Here is a 24,016-nt window from a genome sequence, read left to right on the forward strand (position 1 = left end):
AAGAGAGAAGCGTCAAATCACCTATAAGGGAGCCTCAATCAGGCTAACATCAGACTTTTCATCACAAACCCTAAAAGCTAGAAAGGAATGGGATGATATATTCAAAATACTAAAAGACCAAGATTGCCAGTCAAGAATACTCTACCCTGCAAGGCTATCCTTCCAAAATGAAGGTCAAATAGTATATTTCTCAGACAAACAAAAACTGCGGGGGTTCACTACCACACGACCACCCTTACAAGAAATCCTCAAGGGAGTACTGCGTTTGGTTTCTGAAAAATAACTACCACTGCCATAAAAACCCAAGAATAATCAATACCCACTAGTATAATAAAAATGGCATTCATGAAGAAAAAACAAGCAAACAAAAACGCTATCTACAACCTAAGGAACCAACAAACACAGAAACCAAACAGTAAATCAGAAAGCAAGGAACAAAAGACACCTAAGACAACCAAACAACCAATAAAATGCGAGGAATAAATCAACACCTTTCAATAACTACTCTTAATGTAAAAGGCTTAAATTCCCCAATCAAAAGACACAGACTGGCTGACTGGATCAAAAAGGAGGACCCCACTATATGCTGCCTACAAGAGACCCACCTCACCCATAAAGATTCACACAGACTAAGAGTGAAAGGATGGAAAAAGATTTACCATGCAAACAGAAAAGAAAAATGAGCTGGAGTAGCTATTCTTATATCTGACAAAATAGACTTTAAACTAAAAGCCATAAAAAGAGACAATGAGGGACACTACTTAATGATAAAAAGACTGATCCATCAAGAAGACATAACAATCATAAATATGTACGCACCCAATGTTGGAGCAGCCAGATTTATAAAACAAACTCTATTAGACGTAAAGAAGGAAATAGTCACTAATACCATAACAGCAGGGGACCTGAACACCCCACTGTCAATATTAGACAGATCATCTAGGCAAAGAATCAGTAGAGAAACACAAGATCTAAACAAGACTCTAGACCAATTGGAATTGGCAGATATCTACAGAACATTCCATCCAACAACCTCACAATATTCATTCTTCTCATCAGCACAGGGATCATTCTCCAGGATAGATCACATATTAGGTCACAAATCAAGTCTCAATAAATTCAAAAAATTGGAATTATCCCATGTATTTTCTCAGACCACAATGGTTTAAAACATAGAAATTAATAACAAATGAAACTCTGGAAACTATACAAACACATGGAAATTAAACAGCATTCTACTTAATGACATATGGGTCCAAGAAGAAATCAAGCAGGAAATCAAAAAATTTATGGAAACTAATGAAAATAATGATACATCATACGAAAACCTGTGGGATACTGCAAAAGCAGTATTAAGGGGGAAATTTATTGCATTAAATGTTCACCTCAGAAGAATGGAAAGATGGCAATTGAACAACCTAACACTTCACCCTAAAGAAGTAGAAAAACAAGAACAATCCAAACCTAAAGTTAGCAGACGGAAAGAAATCATTAAGATCAGAGCAGAACTTAATGAAATTGAAACCCAAAAAACAATACAAAAGATCAATGAATCAAAAAGTTGGTTTTTTGAAAAGATAAATAAAATTGACAAACCATTAGCATGGCTAACAAGAAAAAGAAGAGAGAAGATTCAAATAACAAAAATTAGAAATGCAAAAGGCGATATTACAACTGATTCATCTGAAATACAAGGAATCATTCGAGACTACTATAAACAACTATACGCCAACAAATTTGAAAATCTGGAGGAAATGGATAAAGTTCTGGACACACACAAACTCCTAAAACTGAACCACGAAGACGTAGAAAATTTGAACAGACCAATAACAATAAAGGAGATTGAAGCTGTTATCAGAAGGATCCCTACAAAGAAAAGTCCAGGACTAGATGGATTCACAGCAGAATTTTACCAAATATTCCAAGAGGAATTGACACCGATTCTTTAGAAACTATTCCAAAAGATTGAAACAGACGCAAATCTCCCAAACTCATTCTATGAAGCAAACATCATCCTGATACCAAAACCAGGTAAAGGGATAACCAAAAAAGAAAACTACAGGCCGATATCCTTGATGAATATAGATGCAAAAATCCTCCCTAAAATACTAGCAAACAGAACACAGCAACACATACGTAAAATTATTCACCATGATCAAGTGGGATTCATCCCAGGGATGCAAGGTTGGTTCAACATACGCAAATCAATAAATGTGATACACCATATTAATAAACACAAGGACCATATGATCATCTCTATAGATGCTGAAAAAGCATTTGATAAAATTCAGCACTCATTCATGACAAAGACCCTCTATAAGTTAGGTATAGACGGAAAGTATCTCAACATAATTAAAGCCATATATGCCAAACCCACTGCCAATATCATCCTGAATGGGGAAAAGCTTAAAGCTTTTCTCTTAAGAACAGGATCTACACAAGGATGCCCACTCTCACCACTCCTATTCAACATAGTGTTGGAAGTACTAGCCAGAGCAATCAGAGAAGAGAAGGAAATAAAGGGCATCCAGATTAGAAAAGATGAAGTCAAACTGTCCCTGTTTGCAGATGACATGATCCTATATATCGAACAGCCTAAAACCTCTCCAAAAATCTGTTGGAATTGATAAATGATTTCAGCACAGTAGCAGGATACAAAATCAACACACAAAAATCAGTAGCATTTCTTTTCTCCAATAGTGAACATGCAGAAAGAGAAATCAAGAAAGCCTGCCCATTTACAATAGCCACCAAAAAAATAAAATACTTAGGAATTGAGTTAACCAAGGAGGTGAAAAATCTCTATAATAAGAACTACAAACCACTGCTGAGAGAAATTAGAGAGGATACAAGAAGATGGAAAGATATCCCATGCTCTTGGATTGGAAGAATCAACATAGTGAAAATGTCCATACTACCCAAAGTGATATACAAATTCAATGCAATCCCCATCAAAATTCCAAAGACATTTTTCTCAGAAATGGAAAAAACTATCCAGACATTTATATGGAACAATAAAAGACCACGCATAGCCAAAGCAATGCTGAGCAAAAAAAATAAAGCTGGAGGCAGAACACTACCTGACTTTAAGCTATACTACAAAACTATAATAACCAAAACAGTATGGTACTGGCATAAAAACAGACACACTGACCAATGGAATAGAATAGAGAATCCAGAAATCAACCCACACACTTACTTCCATCTAATCTTTGACAAAGGCACCAAGCCTATTCACTGGGGAAGGGACTGCCTCTTCAGCAAATGGTGCTGGGATAACTGGATATCCATATGCAGGAGAATGAAACTAGATCCATACCTCTTACCGTATACTAAAATCAACTCAAAATGGATTAAGGATTTAAATATACACCCTGAAACAATAAAACTTCTTAAAGAAAATATAGGAGAAACACTTCAGGAAATAGGACTGGGCACAGACTTCATGAATACGACCCCAAAAGCACGGGCAACCCAAGGAAAAATAAACAAATGGGATTATATCAAACTAAAAAGCTTCTGCACAGCAAAAGAAACAATTAACGGAGTTAAAAGACAACCAACAGAGTGGGAGAAAATATTTGCAAAATATACATCTGACAAAGGATTAATATACAGAATATATAAGGAACTCAAACAACTTTACAAGAAGAAAACAAGCAACCCATTTAAAAAATGGGCAAAAGAGCTAAGTAGGCATTTCTCTAAGGAAGATATACAAATGGCCAACAGACATATGAAAAAATGCTCAACATCACTTAGCATCTGGGAAATGCAAATCAAAACCACATTGAGATACCATCTAACCCCAGTTAGGATGGCTAAAATCCAAAAGACTCTGAACGATAAATGCTGGCAAGGTTGCGGAGAAAAAGGAACTCTCATACATTGTTGGTGGGACTGCAAAATGGTGCAGCCTCTATGGAAAATGGTATGGAGGTTCCTCAAACAATTGCAGATAGATCTACCATACGACCCAGCTATCCCAATGTTGGGAATATACCCAGAGGAATGGAAATCATCAAGTCGAAGGTATACCTGTTCCCCAATGTTCATCGCAGCACTCTTTACAATAGGCAAGAGTTGGAACCAGCCCAAATGTCCATCATCAGATGAGTGGATACGGAAAATGTGGTACATCTACACAATGGAATACTACTCAGCTATAAAAACGAATGAAATACTGCCATTTGCAACAACATGGATGGACCTTGAGAGAATTATATTAAGTGAAACAAGTCAGGCACAGAAAGAGAAATACCACGTGTTCTCACTTATTGGTGGGAGCTAAAAATTAATATATAAATTCACACACAGACACACACACACACACACACACACAAAAAAAAAAAAACTGGGGGGGGGGGAAGAAGATATAACAACCACAGTTACTTGAAGTTGATACGACAAGCAAACAGAAAGGACATTGTTGTGGGGGAGGGAGGAGAGGGAGGAAGGAGGGAGGTTTTGGTAAGGGGCAACAATAATCAACCGCAATGTATATCGACAAAGTAAAAGTTAATAAAAAAAAAAAAGAAAAAGTTCATAAAAAAAAAAAAAACATTTTGTGGGTTAAAAAAATTAGTTCATTGAAGTTTCTAAAAATGCTAAAAGAGCAAGTAAATTATAAGCTAGGAAATGAGAGGAGAAAGGATTTTGTTTTAACTACTAATTACTGGTATTAATGTAGATGTGATATTGAGAAATTGGTGTAAAAATGATTTGGAAGAAAATAGTACAGATTGAAAAAATTTCCACATGAGATACTGAAATTTTGGTTAGAGAAAATGAGATATGCATTTCTGAAGTTTAAATATTTTCTTTTTTCTACCGGAAGGGGATCACAGCCCTCAGCTTGGTGTGGTCCGCCCCACGCTCAGCCAGTGAGCACAGTGGCCATTCCTATATAGGATCTGAATCCACGGCCTCAGTGCCAACAGCACCGCACTCTCCCAAGTGAGCCATGGGGCCGGCCCTAAATATTTTCTTAATATATTCGGCTGTTTGGGTATTTGGCAAATTGCCTTGCTTTCTAAACCCTATAAATGTAGAGACCAGAGGGAGGGTTTTGATGTTTTTTTGTTCATTTTAGTGAATATTAAAACATGTGGTGAATACTGCCTTTTGGTATAATTATTTGAAGGAGCCCATCTACTTTGTTTATTGCTGAATCTTCAATGCCTTGTACAGTGCCTGGTACAGAGTAGATTTTAAATAAATATTTTTTGAATGGATAAATCATAGGATGTCAATGCTAGACTAGACATTTGTAGGTCAGCTAGTTTAGTGTTTTTCAAATTGTATTATGCTCTAAGTAGATAGTTTTAGGGATATTTTCTCCAAATAGTGAAGAATTGAGCAGACTGTTATTGCTGTATCTTTTTTATATATTAGGGCTCATTCTAAAATTTTATTTGGGGAAAAGGCTTCTGGTGCTAAAGCATATTTAAAAACTATTTTCCAGATATGGAAAATTAGACCTATAGATTTTACATGAATTGCACAAGACCACACAGCAGTTAATGACTGCGATGCTGTAAGAACACATTTACTGACTCTAGAGCCAGTGTTGAAGAAAGCAATATCTATAAAAAGATTCCAGCAGTTCGAAGTGAAGCATTCTCAAGGCATTCCAGGGGTGGAGGCAAGAGCTGGTCAGCGGTACTGGTGAATACTACAAAATATTTTCATGGAAAAATAGAATTAAGAGATAATATGAATCCTTCTGTGACGTTTTTGAAGTACCCTCATATGTGCCAGGTAATGTGGGTACAAGGGTACCACAATTTGCACAGCTCCTTCCTTCCTGGCACTTATACTCTAGAGAAAGAGCTTACCATATCTGAGTGAAGACAAATGTGTTGTTATGAATCAGAGCACACAGTTATTCACTTATTTACTCATTCAACTAATATATATTGAATACCTACTCCTGAGTGTAGCTATCATGTGCTGCTCACAAGAGATGTAACAATAAATGAGTCTAAAGCTTTAGAGGGACTTTCAGTCAGATGGAAGAGACAGATGAATAGGCAGGCTGTTTCAATATATTGTGATAAGAGCTGTGATGGGGTAATATGGGGGAACTATGTGGGTTGGAAGACATATCTCATACCTCACAATTGAGGATTCAGGGAAAGTTTCCCCAGGGAGTTATACCTAAGCTGAGTCCTGAAGGATGAGTTAGATTTGCTGGGCAAAGTGGACAGACAAGCCACGTAGGAGAATAGAGCATTTCCTGCTGGCCTGCTCGGAGTGTCACTGAGCATTCCATGTCATGTACTAGAGAAGTTCCTCTCTTATCTTTTCTCTTTGCTCATGTTTCTGGGTAAGATTCCATTTGAACACTGTTTCTGAGGCAAAAAAAGAAAGAAGTTTGAAAACCACCATCTTGGAGGGTTAGTGATGGGTTTTGGCAATTTGTATCAGCTCATGTGTATGTTTATTCAGTTTTGGGTGGGTAAGAAATAAATAGCTGTGACTGAGATTTATATTGTAAAGAATTCATTTCTCATAGGAGAATATTCATATTGCCTTTTTAAAAGCATTATTTATATTACCCCTGTAAAGATTGTGGTAGGATGTTGATGGAAATTATATAATAAAAAGCCATTTCTTTAATGTTTTAATTATCACATGGTCATAATAAGAGGACTTTTAAAAATATGCCTTCAGCAATACATGATTTTCTTCAAGTAAGATGAATTTCAAGTTAATATTTTTAAAGTCACCTATTAATTTTAATATTTTTTAAACATTTTAATATTTTTTAAATCCTGCAAATGGCAGGATTTTCTTCTTTTTTATGTCTGAATAGTATTTCATTGTATATATGTACACCATATTTTTCTTATCCATTCATCCATTGAAGGACGTTTAGGTTGTTACATGTTGGCTATTGTGAATAGAATATTTGAATTTCTGTAAGAAGCTTAAACGTAATGATTCAGTTCATGTGACTTGTACCATGAATAGTATTTATGTAAGGTACAAATAGAAGAGTTTGTAGTGGTTTTTCCATTTTTTTCCTCTGTTTTTTTTTTGCTTCTCTTTTTGTGTATTTCTATTTTGTGTTGTAATACTAGTGGAAGACTGCTGGGGTAAAGAGTGTGAGCTGTGAAGTGGAGACGGAGGAATGGAAAGGATGTGATCATTAGGCATGAGATGAGAGGAAGCCAAAAAAAAAAAAAAACAGAGGAAGATGGTATGTCATTTCATTGGGTTGAAGGTTAAATAGGGGAAGGGAATTAATTAATAAGACAGGAGAATGAAATGGAAGGGAGATGCCTAGGACAAAGACATAGAACATGGCTCATGATTGCCACCCTACTCATCAAGGCATCTGTTTCTCTTCTGCTTCCTGGCGTGGTCTGTAATTTCACTTGTGTCTTTATTGTTCCTCCATCCAATGGAATTTTCAAAGTCATAACTGCTTACCTCTGTTTAACAGTGAGAAATCTATACAGAATTGCTGGGTTCTGATACATCCTGCAAGTCCATGCAGTGGCGTAGTCAAGATTCTTAGGCATTATGGCTGAATTAATTGTGTGTTGATTAAAATTATATATCTATAACCCTGAGCTACTGTTTTGAATGAAACTTTCTTCTCATTCCCAGCATTTAATAATCAATGTAGTGGTTAAAAAACAGATGTTGGAACACTTAGATAATTGTACAATTAGTTAACTTGATGGTTAGCATGAGTAGTGTCACCTTTGGCCGCTGACAATCCTGCACGGGATAATGTTCTTTAAATGCTAGTTTGTTTGTATTACTTCCTTGCATAAATTTCTTCAGGGATTCTCTGTTGCCTGGACTGCCCTTTCTTTCTTCTTTGTTACTAGTTTAACAAAGAAGAATTTACTGTTTTTCTCCCTAGTACTGCCACCAGGGAATGTCCAGTGAATGTTTTTTGATTGAATTATTTAAAAAAAGATGTATGAATGAATGTGAATGAATTTGAATGCATGATATCTGTGTCAGTGGAAACAGATTGAGTTAGAAGTCCCAAGGCTTGAACTCTCTGAGCCTACTGGTATCTGTGTTACTTTGTAGTTTTAAAAAAAATGATAGCTTTAAAATTTAATCTTCAGTTTGCCAGTCGTAAATGTATATTCAATATGCAATTGAAAGGAGGCACAGTGGATAAAAACCTTGCTTACTGTTTCCCAGTCTCCCCGTCTATATAATTACCAGGTTGTGTTGAGTGTAGCTTGAAAACATCTCTTGAATTTATTCTCTTCTATTTCTACTGCATTTACCCTAATCCAAGCCACCAACATCTCTGTTTTAAAGTGTATATTTAATTATTAATCAGGTATGGTGAGACCAACAGATCAAGAGATAATAGCCATGGAAAAGATATATTATACTCACACATACCAAGAGAAGGGGGCTTGTGATGTCATGGGGTGCGTACACGGGGAAGCACCACAGTAAGGAGGCAGAGGGAGCAAGGGGAAGACATGGACAAGAGCTTTATTGTGGTTTCCGTGGGAAAGAACAGGTGAAACAGATAAAACAGGTTTAGGATTGGGTAGTTTGAATAATAATTTCAGTGGGCTCTGAGTTTTAAGGGCTTTGCCTAGTGTGATTACAGCAGAGGAGTTGTGATACTGGAGTGTAACTCTGGAGATGGTTGGGATATGGGCTCTAGATTGGTTGGTTTGCATGTGAAAGGCATGCTCACAGGCCAGTTAGTTTGCTATCTCCAGGAATTAGCTGACCCTGGGAGGGGCAGTTCCTCCAGTTTCAGCAAGGTCTCAGGTACTAAAGCATCAGAAATACAGAAAAAAAAAAAGAAAGATATGCTTAATACAGTCTCCTGCATGCATAGACTAACATAACTTTTTAACTGTTCTCCCTGTGTCCATGTTTGCTTCCCTACAATCTAGCATTTATTCTGTGGTGAGAGAAACCTTAAAAGTGTAAAGTAGATCATTCCTCTGCTTAAAATTCTTTGATTTTCTCTTGTATTTCAAATAAAGCCTATTCTCTTACCTTGGTTTTGAGGCTCTTTATGATGAGGGTTCTGCCTACACCTGTAACTTCATTATGTTCTACTTATCCTTCACTCACTTTATTCAAGGCGCATTGATCTTTTAGTTCCTTCCACATGGTTTTTCTTTCTCTCCTCAGAGTGTTTGTACAGGCAGTTCTTGGTGCTGGGTGCTCTTTATCTGGCAGACTTCTAGTTAACCTTTGCATCTTAGCTAAAATATCTGGACACACAGATGGAGAGTAATGAGAGATATGGGTAAAAAGGTAGACGTAGAAAGGTTTTGTATGTGATATGAAGCAGTTAAGACATTTTCCTTTGGGTAGTGGTGAGCCATTGGAGTTTTTAAAATCAGGACAGCAATATAATCAACTTATTTTACTTTTATTTTAAAGGAAAGTAACGTTGTCAACTATATGGAACATAGATTAGAATGGGGAAGAAAACCATGACAAGGAGACCAGTTGAGAAGCAAGTCTGTGCTAGAGGTAATGAGGAACAGTAGGATAGAATTCTAGCCCTGTAGCTTCCTGTTTTAGTTCAGGCCCAAGCTCCAGCCAACCTGCTCTACTTTCGACTTCAAGACTTGGCTAAAATTGTATAGGCTCTACTGAGAAGTCTTCCTTGACAGTCTTCTCCTGACTTCCTCTTTTGGTGTTTCTTCTGTGTATTCTTTTATCACACTTTTAATTTTTATTGGCATTTTTTTGCTTATTTGATTCATATGTCTCTTTTATCTACATCAATTCTTGTCTTATTGATGCCTATCAAAGTAGCTACTGTTTTTGATAGCAGCTATGACTAGATAGAAGTATCTGTTGAACTGGCATGTCCCCTAAACATGCCATCCTTGGTATTTCCCTTTCTTTCTTTCTTTCTTTTTTTTTTTTTTTGGTGGCTGGTTGGTACAGGGATTCAACCCTGGACGTTGGTGTTAGCAGCACTGTACTCTAACCAGCTGACCCGACAGGACAGCCTTTCCCTTTCTATTTCTGTGCCTTTGCTCATGGCCTTTCCCTTTTCTAGAATAGTCTTATCTCCTTTACACACATTTCGGAGTTTTTACTCTGTTTTCATAACCCCATCCAAATCCCACCATTTCCACAAAATTCTTTTTGATAGCTCCACCGAGGTCACTTCCTCCTTTGAGCTCTTGTAGCATTTAAGTTGTGTACTACCTAGTTTATAGTACCTTGTATTTTTTATCTTTAAAAGATTCTGTGAATGTGGATACTCTCCCTCTTTGAGTTGGGTAAGATGTTTTATACTTCAGCATAAGTAGCATATTAATATTTATTAATTATTAGCGGTGGTGGTCATGTTGTCTCTTTCTAAGTCTTCCTGAAAACTACCTGGCTATAAACGTAATTTATTCTGCTCTGGAAGACATAAACCTCAGTTTAGAAATACTTTAAATGGTTAATAATTTTAATTACCTGAATTTAAGCAAAAAAAGTTGTAATTAGTTTTCTCCAGAATTTTCAAAGGCCAAAATGAAAGAAAATAAAAAAGAAGAAACTTTTTTGGCCTCATTGAAATAGTGTTTTAAAGTTGAGTGTTAATATTTGACTGAATGCAAAATCCTTTAGAAGATTTACATTTAAAATGCTTTAGTTAAAGGAAAATATTTTCATTTGTTCCTTATGTTAAATATTAAGTCCTTTGACAGAATGAAGGCTTATTTTCTTCAGAATCACTCAAAATATTTGGGCCTCCTCTGGTTTGTAATCCTGTTAAATTTAATCCATGAATTAAAGCCTAATTATCCACAGTTGGTGAACTCCAGATGGACGTTTACTCATTAAGTTTACTTATTGGAACATTATGAAGTGTTGAAAATACTTTGTATTAGGATTGAAAAAAAATTTTCTTTGTGAATTAACTAAATTTAATTGTCTGTGTATTTTTCTTTAGCCCATATGTTGTGAAGTACTATGGCAGTTACTTTAAGAACACAGACCTCTGGATTGTTATGGAGTACTGTGGAGCTGGCTCTGTCTCAGATATAATTAGATTACGAAACAAGACAGTAAGTATTTTAAAATTGCTTTGCTAATCTTATTTCTAAAGATTCATATTTTAGAATCTGACTATGGGGTATTTTATTACAAAGAAAATATTAATGTGAAAACAGAAAAGGTTTTAAACAGTGTAAAGGTATCTAGTTGGAGATGTGAGAAACAGCCACATATTTTTCTATAGCAAATTTAGGAATCACATGATTGTTTAATTTATTCATTAAGATAATTTTTTTCAGTAAGTTACTGAGAAACTATCACACTATTCCTCTCCATTTGGTATCAGTGTGTGTGTTGTTTATTAATGTGAGTTCAATAACTTATGGCTAGAACTTTGTTTCAAGTTCATGATATGATATTTTCTGATCTTAAATTTTCTGGATTATAATTTATGGCTGGTAAACAGTTAAGAAGTTATATGTTTCTGAATTTTTAAAAATAATTGAAAATTTTTGTATTTATTTTCTCCAGTATTGTCAGGATGTGTGAAAATGATAAACCCAGATTTTACACACACACACACACACACACACACGATCTTCAAAAAGTTCATGGAAAGATTCATATTATCTTGTAATCGTATTTTTCCACGAACTTTTTGAAGTAGCATGTGCGTGCATGCGCGTGTGTGTGTAGTATTTTATTTTTGTGAATTTAGCTTAATGGAATGTGTTATTTAATAAAAACTTTTATGGTTATGCTTTAACCCTAAGTAGAAGAGCTATTTACAAAATTGTTTACTTTAGGCTAGCTTTGCATCTAGTTTATTTGAACAGTTTTATGCACCAGAGTGACCTTTTATCTGTGAGTGACTGAAAATAATCAATGAACTAATTTGTAATTCTGTAAAATACCCAGGAACAACATGACACTATTACATGTTGTCAGACATGTTTTAGAAAAATGCATTCAGAAAACGTGCTTAACTACTTGAGTCAATTTGTGACTAACCAAAATCATTTTAAGGTTTGATGAGGGAAGTACATTGTTGTAAGTTTATTGTACTAGTTTTTTTTCCTGTTAGAGAAAAAAACAGTAAATAGGATTTTTTTTTTTTTAAGGTAAAATCCCTCTTTTGACATAATGGATTAAGTGATCTATGATGTTCTAATTATATATTTTAGAAGTTCTATGGTGCTTAATTAGCATTTATGTAAATCAGATGAGTCTTAAGTGGCAGAACAATGCTTTAATTGAAAATAATTATACTCCAGTTAGAGAAGTGTTTTAAAATAAGTTTAGGGCTAAAGTCAGTGCATTTGGTATTTAAAATTATCAAGTAGGAATATGAAGTGTGTGAAATGGAAAATTCAAAAAAATCTGTCTTTTTGGTTTTAAGTGTTAATGTTACCATTTTGAGTAGATAGTATTTGATCCATGTAGTTTATTTCTTGTTTCCAAAATTGCAAACTGTGAAGGTATGTTATGGTTCCTAAAGATAGGTATGGATGGGATCTCCTTTATGAGTTATCAAAGGAAAGATGTTATCCCTTCATATTCTTTTTAAGAAGACAGGGTTCTCTGAGCACGTTAGGAAGTCATACATTTGGAATAGTCTAATAGTTATTCTAACAGGACAGTTATCCTTGGTTCAGGGGTGGCATGGGAAGAGTCTAATTTACATATATGAAAAAGAACCCAGAGCTGCACAAGAGATTGATTAGGAACTGTAGGGATATTGTCTTGGGTGTTTCCTTGAAGACAGCTTCTGTTAAATCTCAAGAATATTTTTTTTTCCTAACATGAGGACATTTTTCTTCATTTATTCTTTAAAAATTTAGACTACCATTATTGTTAAGGTTAGCAGTACATATAAAGATATATATCATCCCATTTTTAAAAAAATATCTGGACATTGTAAGTATTTGATCATTTTATGGGAGCGTTCACTGGAGTGATAATCTTGATCGTTGGAGTTTCATAGGCATGGCTGTTACTGATCGGCTGACTTTCTAAAATGTGACCAGTGAAATAGATATGTCATTCATCTGTTGAACAGATTTCAAACTCCCTCTAGTAGTTGTTTACATGGTCACAAAACAAATCAATCTTCTCCTAAGACTATGGCAACTTTTTTTTTAAGGGCTTATATGGGCTTTTGTTTTTGTTATATATAGGCTTTGTTGTTTCTTTCAATTCTGTATACATTTTAAATAGCACAAGAAGTTTTTGTTGTTATTTTATATTGTCAATGTTTATATTTATCCATGTATTTATGCTTTTTATTACTCTTTATTCCTTTCTGCCTTCCCCAGTTGCCTGCAGAACATCCTTTAGTGTTTCCTTATGTGTGGGTATTATAGTGACAAGATCTCAGTTTTTTTGAAAAACTTTATGAAAACGTTATTTCACTTTATTTTTGAACAATGTATTTGATGGATGAAGAATTTTAGATTGGCAGTTTCTTTTTGCATTTTGAAGATATTGTTTCATAATCATCTAGCTTCCATTACTTCTACTGATAAATTTTAGTGTTGTTTCTTTAAAGGTAATCTGTCATTTTTCTTTCTCTGGTTACTTTTATGATATTATATTTGGATTTTAGAAGCTTTATTTTGATGTGCCTAGGTGTAATTTTCTTGGTATTTATCCCACATGGTGTTCTTATTGTACCTTGTTTTTGCGGCTTGATGTTTGTCATCAGTTTTGGAAAATTCTCATTTGTTATTACCTCAAACAGTGTTTTTGGCCCATTTGTTCTCTCCTCTTCTGTCAATTGAATGTATTTTAATTTAGTTTTTCCCCCCTTCTTTTCTCTTTTATATTGTTGTATTTTCCTTCTTTTTATCTGTCTGTGCTTTAATCTGTGTATTTTCATCTGATCTGTCTTCCAGTACACTAGTTCTCTCTTTGCCTGTGTCTAATCTGCTTTATAATCCATCTATTGCATTTTAAATTTTAGTTACTGAATTTTTATGTTCTAGAATTTTCATTTGATTCTTTTTAAAAGCATTCACCTCTTTGCAGAATTTTAAAACCTTATCATTTGTTTCATAGAACATATTAATTATAGTCTAATTTTGTCTGATAACTTTATTATCTTTGTCTCTTGTGGGTCTCTTTTAATTTATTATTTCTCTTGGTTTTCATTGTTTTGTCCATCCTGGTTGTCTTTGATAGTATGCTAGACATTGCATACAAAATGGTAGAGATTATTTGAACTTCTGAATGATGAGTTATTCTTCCACTGAATGTTTTTGTTTGCTTCTGCTTGGTGGCTAGAACTAGCAATCCTGGATCACCTTAATCCAATCAGGAGTAGAGATAATTTGAACCTGCACTTTAATACTTGTGAGGGTTGATCCCCCATTATGTCTAGGATATAATCCTTTGATATTCTAGGGCTCCTCCTCATCTTGTGAGTCAGTCAGAAGTTCCACTCTGCTTCTTAGCTTCTTAGCCTCTGTTCCATAATTGACAGATAACTCTTGGGAGAAGTGGCCCTCATTACTGGGCTCACTTCTTTGGTGTTTTTCTTTTATCATAGCTTGATTCTAGACAAGAGACACTACTTTATATTTTTATTAGCCTTCAAACAGACTTTTACATATATTTATTCCAGACATTTTAGTTCTTCAGCAGGAGAATAGTCAATTATCTAGTCTGCCATTACCAGAAGTGGAGCTCTTTTCTAACAGTTTAAGTTTTGTTTTTAACAGTTAGGTCTTTAATATAGCTAGAATTTATTTTTGTGTATGATGTGAGGTGGAGATCTATTTTTACTTTTTTCTGTGTGGAAATCTAATTCTCATAACACAATTATCTATCCCATTTTAACTGACTTACATGCTTACTGTACTAAGACTCTGTATATACTTGGCTGTGCATTTGGCCTCTCTGTTCTAGCTATTCCACTGATTTATTTATCTGCTTCTGAAACAGAAACATGCTCTAGATTGTATGGTATGTTTGATATATGGGATGCAATTTTTTTAATTGTCTTTGTTTTTATTGATCTCCCATATGAGTTTTAGAATAAGTTGTCAAGTTGCACAAAAAAGTCCTGCTGAGTTTTTGATTGGAATTACATGAACTCATAGATTAATTTGATTGGGATTACATTTAGCTCATAGTTGAAACATTAAATTTACAGATTAATCAAAAGTCATTGATGTCAAATATCATTGATATTTTCTCGTCCATGATCATTCAGATATCTTTGTGCTCAGTTCTTCTTTTATGTCTTTAAATATCTTTTTAAATCCTTTCCTTGACAATCTTGCACATTTTCAATTTGATTTGTTTCTACAGACCTTGCCATTTTTACTGCTATCATGAATGGTGTCTTTTTTGGGGGGAGGTAAATTTTCTAGTTGATTAATGTATAAATGGTATATTTATAGTGTCAGGTCCGCCTCCGGCCGACCTGAACAGCCCTTGCCTCGCAGTGTCTCCCTTGGTGTTCCTTCTGGTGGGCGAGCGAATTGCCTGGATTCCTCTTTCCCTCCGGTCCCCGTTGGAAGGAGATGGGGGAAGAGAGCCATGAAGAGAGGTGAGCACAGCCGCCAGCCCCAACCAGCCCATTAAAGGACACTCAGATGCGGCGGGGGTTCTGTCGAGCAGTTCCGTTTATTATCACACAAGCACTTGCTTTTAAAGGCAAATGGGGAAGGGATTTTACATCCTCCAATCAGCTTAAAGGTTACGAGAGCATGCATCCTGTCTCACTGCCTCACTATTGCAATCATGCAGTGTTCACAAGCGCGGAAGGGCGTATTTGGCCAATAAGGGCTAAGGCAAGGTTCCTGCAGACACTCCCACCCTACTTCCTCCTGGTGCCGTCTTAGGCTGCCACGTTAATATGCCCTTGTGGGCCCATAATGGCGCTGCTTGTAATGTCACTTAAGGTGGTGTTAGTTTTTAAGGCCTGACATTATAGAATATAGAATTCTGTTTTTATATATTCTTGCAACCTCAGGTAGCTTTGCCATTGGTCCCTTGCTAGCACTGTTGCTTGATTTTACCAGTTAGTCGTTTGCTTATTTACTTTCTATCCAGGTACCTACCCACCATTGTAGTCTAATTAGTTAGATCCTATTTGACTATTAGTTCTTGTCTAATGCACAGTTCTTCTTCTTAATCTTTTTAGTCATTTTAGCAGTATTAATCTTGTCCCTGATACCCGTGTTCTGTGTTTGGGGTCTGTTTCTTGGTGTGGGCTTCTCAGACAGTGGTCTATCATTTGCCTATATCTCCTTTTGCTTTCTGTTATGCGGAGTTATCTAGTAGAGCACTTGAAATGACTTTTCCTGTGATTGTGTTCAATAAAATGAATGAACGTGTAGTCTGGCTGTAAAACTGTTAACAGTTTTAACCCTTACAAATCTAAAAAATGATGTAAAAAACATGATAATTGACTAGGTCATTTCAAAGAGGACTTGAGGTGCTTTGAAACCAAGAGCTCTTAATGCTATGACCAAACATAGTGCTATGTTTTTCCAAGGAGACATAATACTTAGCCAGTCATAGTCATGACACATAATATAATATAATATAACATATTAATCATTAATATATTATATATTAATATATAAGTATATAAATATATAAATAGTATATAATAATATATAAATAAAAATATATAATAATATATAATTAATATTATATATTAATATAATATAATAATCACGGATTATTATCCATAATTGGTGATGTAGGAAAGTAAATAAATGTTTCAAATTAAAAAAAAAGATTATTTGAAATTCTTATTTATGTGGTTATCTTGAAATTAGTAATAAAAATAATCAAATATAGTTTGAGAACAAAGTTGGATTGGTGCTCAAGTGGACTCAGAGATGGATGTTGCTGTGATACAGCATAGTCCTATTGGATCTGAGAGCTTAAACTTAGTTTGCTTGATTTTATATGTATATATATGTATATGCATTAATATATCACAGCCACGTTAATAGTAAGCTTTCTCAGAGGAATGGACATGTTAGATTACTTTATTAGAAACTTTCTTTTGGATCTTGCCTGACTTTGCGTAATTTACAAGCCTCACTTACTGTAAAGAAGAAACAAAATTAGGTGGTGATTTAGAGATTTGACTATGGGTGGGTCTTAGATTTTTTATTTGTTTTAAGAGGAACAACTCTTGGAAAACCACCTAACTTTTTGTGGAATTATGCTTGTCTTTGAAAGAAATCTCATTAGGGAAAAAGAGTTCTTGATTTTAAATTATTGACTATTTTCTGTTTTTTATCAAATGTTTCCTTGAAAATTGAATATTAAAAGCACAGGAAAAAACAAATCTGATTAAGTTATGTGCCCTTTAAAAAACACTTAAGTTCAGATTTTTTAGCCTGCTGTATAAGTACTGTTTATATATTGTCTACTTCCTACCTGTACAATTTCATAACTTGTTACTATTTTCTCATGCACTTTAACTCCAACTTCCCAATAAAACTGGATCCTAGAATAAGAACTGGATTCATATTTTGGTGATTCTGTGTATGTCATTGCCGGTCCTTTCCCCCACTTTTGGGTGTTCTCCCCATCTCCAGTCTTTGATAAGTGAATTTGCGTGTGCGAAAGCCGAGCTTAAAATATCATTTCTTACTTGAATTTTCCTTATTTTCTCAGGTACTTTGTTGTCTATTTAGTAATTCATTGATTAATTAATTGGTTCTTTGTTGCATATTCATTCTTACATAAAGAAAGAGCAGAAGAAATGCTATCTGCTGTTATTATAATTTTTACTATTATTATTTTGCTTATTTTGACTACTAGGTAGGTGGAGCATCTTTTCATATGTGTATTGGCTATTCCATTTCTTTTTTTTTTTGCCTATCCTTTGCCTTCTGTTGTTGGCCTTTTTTTTGATCAGCTTGTGGGACTGCTTGACAGTTTCCTAATAGTTATAAGAGTATTTCACATATCATTTAAGAAGTCATAAAATGAATTATCTGATTGTCAGCATAGATATTAAAGAAGGACTTTTAAAATCTGACCTCTACTTTTCTTTGAGAAACATCTAGGAAAAGGTGAAGGCATAGAATTAAGTTTGGGGGTTAAGTAGGCATATTCCAGTGATTGTAACCAAGGCTGAGTAATAAAGGGTGTGGATTGTGTCTATGTAAGTGCTAATGCTTAGTAGGGGGCAGATCACAAAGTTGGCATTTGAGCTGGTAATGTATGGTAATTGTGGTGATTAATGGTAGCAGTACTAGAATTAAAATGAAGGTGAACCTCTTGTATATTCCAGTGGGTGATAAAAGTTTCTCTGACTTTCCTGGTTGCATTATGATTAAAAATCACTATTAGTACTCATTGAATCCTTTTGGTTTATAAGTATTAGGGAATCTATTAAATAGTGTATGTGACTGAAAATCCTGAATTCTGCAATCAGACTCACGAACATAAACTAGTTTTAAGGTCTAGGACAAATCATTTAACTGACAAGAACTTCAGTTTCCTCATCTGTTAAATAATAAACATTTGTATAGCACTTTATGTTTTACTTTGCAGTTTTACTTACATTTAATTCTATAAAGAGTTAGTGTTCTTTAGGAGGGAAAAAAGAGAAGCATTTAGCCTAACATAGTTCAGAGAAAGCTTCATTGGCGAGAGAATCCCTTAGGAAAAAAGATTAGGAGTCATTAAATATAAAGTTGGAGATGGCAGGGTTTTGGGGTTTTTTTGTTTACTTTTTTATCTCCGGCTTCTAGGACAGTGCCTAACACATAGGATGCTCAGTAAATATTTGTTGAAGGAATGAAAGAATAAATGAAGGAATCAGAGAAAAGAGGGCAGAGGACATCTTGGAAGAGGAAACAACCATATGCTGAAGTTACATTTCCATCTCTAAAGGTTCAATGTCATATCCCTAGGACACACAAAGGAGAATGTTCCCAGCATCTGATTTAGATGGATTTACTTTTTTCACACATAATCAATTACTCAAATCATTGCCAAATTTTAGGTTGATGGATCTAGTTAGTATCATGTTATTGTTACATAGTTTTTTGCTTTTCTTGGAATTCTTCCTGTTATTTTTTTGCCACATTGAGAAAATCTACATATGCCATCTTTATCATTTTGCTGATATATTCTAGCTTCTTACTTATGTTTCCTTGAATGTATGTAGTTCTTCTTTGAGAAGATTTTCTTTGGAGCTTCTTCATTTCTTATTCTAATGTGGACTCATTGCTTTCTAGGTCTGCTGTCCAGCTGCATCCTTGGAATTTCTTTTCACTGGAGTCCTGGGTTAGTGCCACCGTTTTCTTACGTATTTCCTGTTTCCTTGGTTTTCATCTTTCTTCCATATTCATTCTAATAAGGGGTCAACTATTTGAGGCCTTGCATATCTGAAAATGTCTTTATTTTGCTTTCCTACTTGGTTGATAGGCTATGCAGAATTTTATATTGAAAATAATTTTCTCTTAGAGCTTTGAGATTTTTCTCCATTGTATTCTAGCATCCAGTGTTGCTAATGTTATAGTTCATGCCTCTTAGAGTCTTATTTATTTGTAGGTTTTTCCCCCCTCTGGAAAATTTTCAACTTCTCATCCTGATATTTCACAAGAATGTGCCTAGGTGTGAGGTTTTTTTTTTCCCCCCCCAGCATGCAGTATTTCCTTTCAATGTAAAAACTTGTCTTTCTTCAACTTTGGAAGAATCTCTGATAATTTCTCCCTCTATTTTCTTCACTGGATGGTTGAACTTCCTGAATTTATACATACGTGTGTACACACACACACACACACACACACACACACACACACACACACACACACACATATATTTTTTCCTCTTAAATTTTCTGTCTCTTTTTGGTTTTTTTGCCTTTGGGGGGTGGGGAGTGGAGGTGATTTACTCTATTTTCTGTCTTCTCTAACTAAACTTTTTATTTCAGCAGTTACATTTCGATTTATAAGAACTCTTTTTTTTATTATTCCTTTTTTTTTTGTAACCGATTCTGATACATGTATGGAGAAGCTTTTCAAATTGCTTTAAGAATAATAGGCTTTTTAAAAAGTTATTTTCTATTTCCTCAATCATCTCTGTTTCCTCGGGTTATTGTTTTACTTGTTTTGTTTATCTTGTTCTTGTACTTGGGATAGAGTGTCTGACTATTTCTCACTGTAAGTGTTCGGACAGTGCTTTTTGACTGACAGGCATAATATTAGGGTGAATGGGTTGGGAGCTGGTTTTTAAGGGGAAGAGCCTACAAAGGCTATTCATTCAATTTCTTTAGAGAGGAACCCTCCTCTCCCTCACCTTTTTTTTTTGGTTTGGGGATAAATGCCAGAATGCATGTAATCTGAGGAGCTAACTCTTGTTTCATTTTCTTCTTTTCAGCTTCCATGGAAAAGCTAATACCTTTTCCATCTCCCTTTCTCACTCTTGCTCTCCCCACTCTATGGTTCTAAGCTTGGAACCCTTCTGGAGTTTACTTGGAACCATTCTTTTTCGAGATCCCTTCTTTGCCTCCTCTTAGCTATAACTCTGTCCATAGAAATGTTCCTCCCAAATTTATTGTACTGTTCTGTGCTGATTCTTTTGTTATTAGTTTATTTGGTTTCAAGAGGAGAGACAAATAACTGAACAAATTAACTATAAATTCATGTTAGTGATTGAACCTGAACAAGTGCCCCCCCCCATTGCCTTTTGTATACTATATATACTTTCACATTCTTTTTTTTTTTTTTTTTTTTTTGTCGTTTTTTCGTGACCGGCACTCAGCCAGTGAGTGCACTGGTCAGTCCTATATAGGATCCGAACCCGCGGCGGGAGCGTTGCTGCGCTCCCAGCGCAGCACTCTACCAAGTGCGCCACGGGCTCGGCCCGACTTTCACATTCTTAGCAGTTTGTTTTATTTATTTATTTTTTCTTTAGGAGTTTAAATTAGTACAACTACATTGAGGAGTAATTTGATTATCTCTTATAATTAAATATGTATGAGTACGAACCATCGGTGGTTCTCTTCCTCCTTCTGTACCTTTGAGAAATCTCAGCACAATTGTACAAGACTTGTACAAGAATGTTGTCACAACAGAAAATGAGAGGCAAATTTAAATGATAGTTAGCACTAGTCCCTGGACTAGAGCATCACTGTGGTGGTTCTTTCAGTCTCCATAACATAGCTCTTTGGTAAAGCCAAGCTCTGAGAGTGTGTTCTAGTTGAAACCTTTCATAGTACCTAGTACCCAGCTGTACAGATGAGAATTACATTAAAATACCAAATAAGTTTTGTGTCTTAATACTTATATAAACATTCAGTTTGGTATATAAGAGAAAGTTTTAGTATCTCCTTTTACCAGGATGAGATCTGTTTCTGTGATATTGGATGGGCATGAAGGAACACAAAATAATGGAGAGGAAATTCCAGACTGAAAATAGCATCTCTTAAGTGATGTATATATGTATTTTCCTGGGGTAGACTTATTGTTTTATAATGGAAATAATTGGGAAAATCCAGTTTTCTTTAGTTACCACTTCTTTAGAAGCATAAAGGACACATTAAGACCATTCTGCTCGGTAAATTCTCACAGATTATTAGTTTTAGAACAGTGATTCTCAACTCCAGTGATAGACATTTGGTAGGCATTGTAAGAACAGTACTTATATAGTATTGTTATGTGCTAGGTGTTTTTCTAAACACATCATGTATGTTAATTACATTTAATTCCCATATGAGGGTTGAACAACCCTATGAGGTAAGAGTTATTATTGACCCATTTTCCAGATAAGAAATTAACCCATAGACAAATAAAGTAGATTATAGGGAAAGAAAGTGTTGAAAATACAGCTAAATGCTAGAGTTGAGCTGTAATGGTTAGGAGGACAAGATCTGGAGCCAGACTGCCAGGGTTTGAATCCTGGCTCTGCCACATACTACTCGTGTTAATTTGGGCAAGTTTTTAAAACTTCTCTGTGACTTAGTTTCTTCATCTCCTAAAAGGGATAAGATGACTACCTTATTTCATTGAGTTGTTCTGAAAATTACATGTATGTAAAGTGCCTGAACAGCACCTGACATATAAAAAGCCCTATATGTATTTGTTATTGATACTGTCATTATCATCCTGTCATCTCACTTAAATAGATAGAAGTGTCTTTGCATTATGAACATTGTCTATCGAATGTGTTTGGGTAGAGTAATACAGAGGACTATGGAACCAAGGACAAAATCCTAGCATTCACCATTGGTACTTTGAATTACTGTTGTTAATGAAGAAAGTATACATTCCATAAGACAGAAGTTAGATTTTTAGGTACAGTGAGAGTTTCTTTAGTAGAACCAGGTAGTGACTATTCAAAATATACTTGGATATTTTATCCTACTGCCCTTAGTATTAATGCCTAGCATGAATAGCCTTTATAGTAAGCATTTGGTATGTTATATTTTAAAAATACATATTCTGCCTTGATGTTAATTGTGTGCTGTTTCAAACAGATTTTTTTTTTCTTGTTGAAGGCATACCAAATTCTTGTTATTGATTATTAAGATTTATTTGGAGCTTGAAAGTTTGATATTACATAATTGTTAATAATAGACATCTTTTTGACATGTGTGGATTTCTGTTCCATAAAGTGCTTTTTGGGGTTTATATTTACCTCTGTGTTATTGGACTAATTTATGTTTGACTTTCTAATCACTTTGTTGCATGTTCCCTCTTTGTGTAATAGATACTAGTTCATACTGGATTTACAACTCTGTATATAGTGAGTGCTTTTCTGTTGCCTTCTGATCTCTTTTTCAGAAATCTTTTCATGTGGGAAAGGATTTTAAAATGTCTACCCACTGACCATTTTCACAGTAGAGTATCAGTTCTCTTTCTCTGCAGATCAAGAGATTATAAGCAGCCTGTATATATGTGTATTTACATATGGTGTAAGTAGTGAAAGCTTTCATTTTGAATCACTAGTTGTGGGGCTTTGTGATAGATTATTAATCTTCTTTTTCTTGCCAGACATGTGCAATCCAGATTTCATGAAAGACAACCTCTCTGTGCCCCCTTGTATATAATAATGGTTAAAATATTCCAGTTATGCTTCCTAATGTATGTACTTTGTGTTGAACAGAAGATTTGTGCTTTTCTGTAAGAATCCCATAACTTTTTTATTGTTTAAAATCTTGGATATTTTATACTCTCAATTCCCCTTTTTGGGTGGGATGAGGTAGAGTGGTGAGAGTTGGAAAGGAATTACTGAGCTGCTCTGCTCTTTTTCCCAGAGTGTTTTCCTCATCTTGAATACCTGAGAGCCCCATTAAATTATGTATTCTTTTTTCCCGAGAGAAGGAGAGAAGTTTTGGTTGTAAAGAAGTTGCAGTATGAGGCTTGATGGATGTTTCGATAATGTCTTACCTGTAAGCTTAAGTATTACTTTTGATATTTAAGTATTTCAAAGGTTGCTACATATCCCTCAAGTTTCTCTAAAGCATTGATTTTTCAGTAAGAGGGTTTGGTCACTATTGTGTATGATTATATCATATATGTCATAAAAGCTAATGGATGATGGAAAATTTTTGGAAATAGATGAAGGTAGTGGTTACATGGCATTGTGCATGTTATTAATTCTACACAGTTACATGTTTTAAAATGCTTAAAACGGCAATCCTTATGATACATATATTTTACCACAATTTTAAAAAAAACTAATGGAAACTGAAACATGAAGTTCTGTAAAATGAGAAATCTAAATGCAATATTAGTAAATTTGACATGAATATTTATTAGCTGAGCGAGATAGTGCTAGGAAAATGAAGGCAAAAAGGAGGCTTTTTTTTTTGAAGCGTGTATGTTCCTTTTAAAAGATGTGTTTATTCCACTCCCCCCGCCCCCAATTATTGTATCCTTTTGTTTAAGGGCAAAAAACAGAAATCAGCTTCAGAGATCTTATGCTGTTATATCTGGAATAACCTCTAGCATTTCTGGAACTAGTCAGTGATATGTGCTTTATACACACCTCTTTTTCAGGAACTTCCCCTCTCTTTGGTATTGACTTCAAGTTTACAGCATCAGTTTCAAGTCTTGGTTATAAACTACAGAAA

The 24,016-nt window shown here is 34.8% G+C and overlaps 1 protein-coding gene across 3 annotated transcripts in view; it reads left to right on the forward strand.

Annotated features, from left to right (window-relative positions):
• Positions 1–24,016, forward strand: part of STK3 (serine/threonine kinase 3) — a 304,634-nt gene that overhangs the window by 58,641 nt on the left and 221,977 nt on the right. For all 3 annotated transcript variants that reach the window (XM_063079486.1, XM_063079485.1, XM_063079487.1), the window contains exon 4: positions 10,913–11,027. In XM_063079486.1, coding sequence (XP_062935556.1) covers positions 10,913–11,027 — 115 coding nt within the window. The remainder of the gene's footprint in view (positions 1–10,912; positions 11,028–24,016) is intronic.

This window comes from Cynocephalus volans, chromosome 15 (assembly GCF_027409185.1).
Source record: "Cynocephalus volans isolate mCynVol1 chromosome 15, mCynVol1.pri, whole genome shotgun sequence".
NCBI lineage: Eukaryota > Metazoa > Chordata > Mammalia > Dermoptera > Cynocephalidae > Cynocephalus > Cynocephalus volans.